Raw genomic sequence first — 5,000 nt, 5'->3', positions numbered from 1 at the left:
ACCACTCGGGTTCCGGTTCTGTTTGATTCTGACTAATTACAGAGTAACAATTAATAGGTTTGATTCTGATTAATTACAGAGTAACAGTTAATAGGTTTGATTCTGACTAATTACAGAGTAATAATTAATAGGTTTGATTCTGATTAATTACAGAGTAACAGTTAATAGGTTTGATTCTGACTAATTACAGAGAAACAATTAATAGGTTTGATTCTGACTAATTACAGAGAAACAATTAATAGGTTTGATTCTGACTAATTACAGAGTAACAATTAATAGGTTTGATTCTGACTAATTACAGAGTAACAATTAATAGGTTTGATTCTGACTAATTACAGAGTAACAATTAATAGGTTTGATTCTGACTAATTATAGAGTAACAATTAATAGGTTTGATTCTGACTAATTACAGAGTAACAATTAATAGGTTTGATTCTGACTAATTATAGAGTAACAATTAATAGGTTTGATTCTGACTAATTACAGAGTAACAATTAATAGGTTTGATTCTGATTAATTACAGAGTAACAATTAATAGGTTTGATTCTGACTAATTATAGAGTAACAATTAATAGGTTTGATTCTGACTAATTACAGAGTAACAATTAATAGGTTTGATTCTGATTAATTACAGAGTAACAATTAATAGGTTTGTGTTCAATTATTCTGACTCTCGTATGTGTTAATGTCACTTTATTTCGTATATTGTTTTATAAATTTAATAATTATATTAATAAATCTCGTCTGTTTCATGCATGTTCCTTCCCTTATTTCGTATATTGTTTAGTAAATTGCATGAATATTTTAAATAATCTCGTCTGTTTTATGTGTGGATAATTCTCATTATTTAAAGCAATTTATAAAGTCACATCCGATGTTAAATAAAACAAATTGATGTGAAGGCTGTAGGAAATTCTAACCGAAGCTATGTCTCATTCACACGGTTTCAACAGCAAGGAATTTCGCTAATAACCGATAAGAATTTCGTCGATCAATTCTCATCAATCAAGAAAAAAGTAAATAAATAAATAATAAAATAAAATAGAAAAGTAAATAAATAGATAATGAAATAAAATAGAAAAGTAAATAAATAGATAATAAAATAAAATAGAAAAGTAAATAAATAAATAATAAAATAAAATAGAAAAGTAAATAAATAAATAATAAAATAAAATAGAAAATCATCCGAAATCAGCATTAGATCAGCTGTTACCTCTGGCGTCTATTAGAGCGAATTAATATGCAAATCGTGTTTGTTTACGCGTGACTTCTGTGGTTCGGGAAAGTTGAAGACCACTCGGGTTCCGGTTCTGTTTGATTCTGAGTAATTACAGAGAAACAATTAATAGGTTTGATTCTGACTAATTACAGAGTAGCAATTAATAGGTTTGATTCTGATTAATTACAGAGTAACAATTAATAGGTTTGATTCTGACTAATTACAGAGAAACAATTAATAGGTTTGATTCTGACTAATTACAGAGTACCAATTAATAGGTTTGATTCTGACTAATTACAGAGTAACAATTAATAGGTTTGATTCTGACTAATTACATAGTAACAATTAATAGGTTTGTGTTCAATTATTCTCACTATTGTATGTGTTAATGTCCCCTTATTTCGTATATCGTTTTATAAATTTCTTAATTATATTAATAAATCTCGTCTGTTTCATGTATGTTAGTTCCCTTATTTCGTATATTGTTTAGTAAATTGCATGAATATTTTAATAATTCTCGTCTGCTTCATGTATGGATAATTATCATTATTTAAATCAATTTATAAAGTCACATCCAATTTGTTTTATGTTAAATAATACAATTTGATATGAAGGTTGTAGGAAATTCTAACCGAAGCCATGTCTCATTCACACGGTTTCAACAGCAAGGAATTTCGCTAATAACCGATAAGAATTTTCGTCGATCAATTCTCATCAATCAAAAAAAAAAATAATAATAATAAATAATAAAATAAAATATAAAAGTAAATAAATAGATAATGAAATAAAATAGAAAAGCAAATAAATAAATAATAAAATAGAATAAAAAAGTAAAAAAAAAAAAGTAATTTTCATGGTGTGCGTGTTTCGAGGAAAATGGTTCGTCATTTGAAATTTCCATCGCATGTCCACTCCTGGCCTCGCCGGTGTCAATCACCCCCTGGCATAATTAGGTAACATTTCCCCGCCTAAATGATTGCTAGAAGATAATCACAGGAAGACGAGAATTAGTGCATTCTTGTCTTGAGGGATCGTCTTCAGAAATGAGTTTTACGCCTTTTTCAACAAGAAGCGAAATGGCGAGAACAGGATCACGTGTATCTGTACGTGCGCACGTGAATGCCTGCCATGGGACTCCCTGGCGTGTCCGCAGGCAAGGAAGAGACTTGTAAATACAGTGAACCTTCGTTATAACGCGGTTCACCTTTCACGTTCTCGCTGCTTCACGCATTGTGTTTGTATTCTGATTGGCTAAACAGTCTCTCCGCTTCTTCTCTAACTGTGTGTCAATAACGTTACGGTTTGATATGTACATGTACGTAAAACAGCTTGCAAAATTTAAGTTTGCAAATTTTCTCTAAAACCCATGAAGCCTTCAGTTCGTATTGGTGATTAAAATTATTATTTTACAGTACAGTAGTTATTTGGGCCTGTAAAAACGTTTTGTTCTTTGGTTTCAATGTATTGTAATTTCATTGTATAATAATTGTAAAAAAAATAAAGGTTACTGCTTCACGGATTTCGCCTTTCACGGGTTCTTTTTGGAACGTAACCCCCGCGAAAAACGAGGGTTCACTGTATATCTATTCATATCCATACACACAAGGGCCATAAATATTCAGTTCTAGTAAGGAAGGAATGAGTTTCATAACAGGCTGACTCACCAATTTGCATGTCTGAGTGTCGAAGGGGAAGGTTATGAGGTCGAACTGGCACGAGGTTGTGACTGTGAGTTTCTGGACCATCACCAGCGGGTTGTCACGGCCCTCGAAGGTCTCGTCTGAGTGTGAAAGTGTGAGGAATTTTGAATGAATGAGATAAGAGTGACCCTGTGTGGGAGATAATGGATAGGCGAGTTAAGAGTTTCCAAATAGAATGAGAGTTTATAAGCTTAGTCTATGAATATTTATAACCTCTCCAATAAGGATTCGATCCCTCTCCGCCAATGCAAGACGGCCCCCCAGACCACTCGTCTTGCATTCACGTGCATTGGCGGCGAGGGATCAAATCCCGATTGGAGAGGTTATAAATATTCATGATAAAAATGCAGTAGTGCTTTATTCCATCTTTCAAGCTTAGTCCATATGACCAAGATTATTTAGTTCCTGTTATATTTTACATTTCTTTCATCATACTTAATGCTATGGCTGCGGGGCGCTTGACTGTACCTTCCCATAGTTTTGCACTGTTGTCAGGCAGAGGCTCCTTCTTCCTCTGGCCCATCAGGAAGCTGTATCGCTCGTTCACGTCGCTCGTGGTCAGGGCATCGCCGAAGAACTCCACGTCGGGCTTCCAGGGCATGCGCTCCGTCAGGTGAATGATGTTCAAGAAGCTGTCCTCCTTCAGGTGCAGCAGCGTCAGCCGAGAGTCCTTCCACGAGAACCGCACTTCGATCTCGCACACGAAGTTGAAGCCCGTGAGGTCGAAGGCGCGCATCGACAGCATCAGGACATAGACGGACACGTTGACCGGGCTGGAAGGGCGCAGGCGCGGCGGCGGAGACTTGTCGTCGTACCTCGAGGGAAAGACCAAGAAGTTGCAAGAGACTTCGTCGGATTCGTCGAGGCAGTTGATTTCCTTGTTGCATCGCTGGTGGATGGGGATGCAGGTTCCGTCGTCGCAGGAGAACTGGCGCTCCTTGCACGACGTCATCCTGAGGGGGACTTCCCGGTCGCCGCAGACGTCGTTGCTCACCGTCCAGTTGTTGAGGCCCACCGGGTAGTGGGTGGGGAAGCTCAGGGCCAGCGTCGCCCTCACGCTGGGGGCGTCGAGGCGCGACAGCTGCCAGAAGCCGAAGTCGGAAGCCGAGGCGTTTTCAGGGGGCGTGTGCTTGGTGATGACGGAGTAGTATGCCCCGCTGAACCTGGGCGAGTCTTGGGCACTGGGCAGGAAATATTCGCGGTCGAACAGCGACCTCTCGCACAAACCTCGCAGCTTTAGGAACGACATCCGCTCGAAGCGACAGACGGGGCAGAACTTCATCTCGCAGTCCCTAGCCGCCCACTCGCCCGACGAAACGGTGTCCTGGCTTCGCTTGAATGACGCGCAGGCCTCGGAGTCGTCGAAGGCCGCTTTGTACCCGAAGTTGACGTAGCTGATTCTCTTCTGCGTCGCCGTGTCGTACCAGTACCTCCCCGTCATGTTACGCTGAATGCCGAGCCACACGCTGCCGCAGGTGTCGACATGCATGAGAGAGAGGTTGTTAAGCGCTGTGTTATCGTCGGTGTTCTTCGGTGCTTTCACGTCGGCTGCGAGAATGTGGCAGTGATGAGAAGCCTCGTCAAAGGTCCGCACCTCCGGGAACAGGATGTCATAGGGCTTCCTTTCACTGCAGAAGCGACTGCCATTCACGGTTTCGATTTCCACGTCGCCGACATCGAAGTCACTGGTAATGTTACTGAAGTCGAGAAACGGAGCCGCGGAGACTTGCATAGGCTCACAGTTGCTGTATTTTTTCAAGACGCTTGTTGAGAAGATGTTCTCGTACAGGCGGTAGTCCACCAGAGATCCCGCCAGGCTTTGGGTCTTGTCGAACCCTTCTCCGGGGCGGTCCTGTTCCTGGCCAATGTACAGCAGACCTCCTCCACGTATGTGCAGAGTCCCGAGAGACTCGTCTATGATATCAGGCATGACTCTTCCATCCTGTACGACCACATTCTTCCCATTAGCAAGGTCCAGAGACACGCAAATGGAGGTCCAGACGCGCAGTTCCACCTTCAGCTTAACGTCCCGCGCCCACTTGGGGTCACAACAGGTCATCATCAGTTCACTATTTTTGTAA

The 5,000-nt window shown here is 40.5% G+C and overlaps 1 protein-coding gene across 1 annotated transcript in view; it reads right to left on the bottom strand.

Moving 5' to 3' along the window:
* LOC138860740 (uncharacterized) overlaps positions 1-5,000 on the bottom strand; it is an 18,265-nt gene that overhangs the window by 10,847 nt on the left and 2,418 nt on the right. Inside the window, exons 4-5 of the mRNA XM_070118930.1 lie at positions 3,388-5,000; positions 2,884-2,999 (exon numbers count right to left, since the gene is read on the bottom strand). The exon at positions 3,388-5,000 is cut by the window's right edge and continues 7 nt beyond it. Of these exons, the coding sequence (XP_069975031.1) occupies positions 2,884-2,999; positions 3,388-5,000 (1,729 nt within the window). The remainder of the gene's footprint in view (positions 1-2,883; positions 3,000-3,387) is intronic.

The sequence above is a fragment of the Penaeus vannamei genome, chromosome 43, assembly GCF_042767895.1.
Source record: "Penaeus vannamei isolate JL-2024 chromosome 43, ASM4276789v1, whole genome shotgun sequence".
NCBI lineage: Eukaryota > Metazoa > Arthropoda > Malacostraca > Decapoda > Penaeidae > Penaeus > Penaeus vannamei.
The sequence above is the reverse complement of the archived record's forward strand: the minus strand, read 5'-3'. Positions and strand labels throughout refer to the sequence as shown.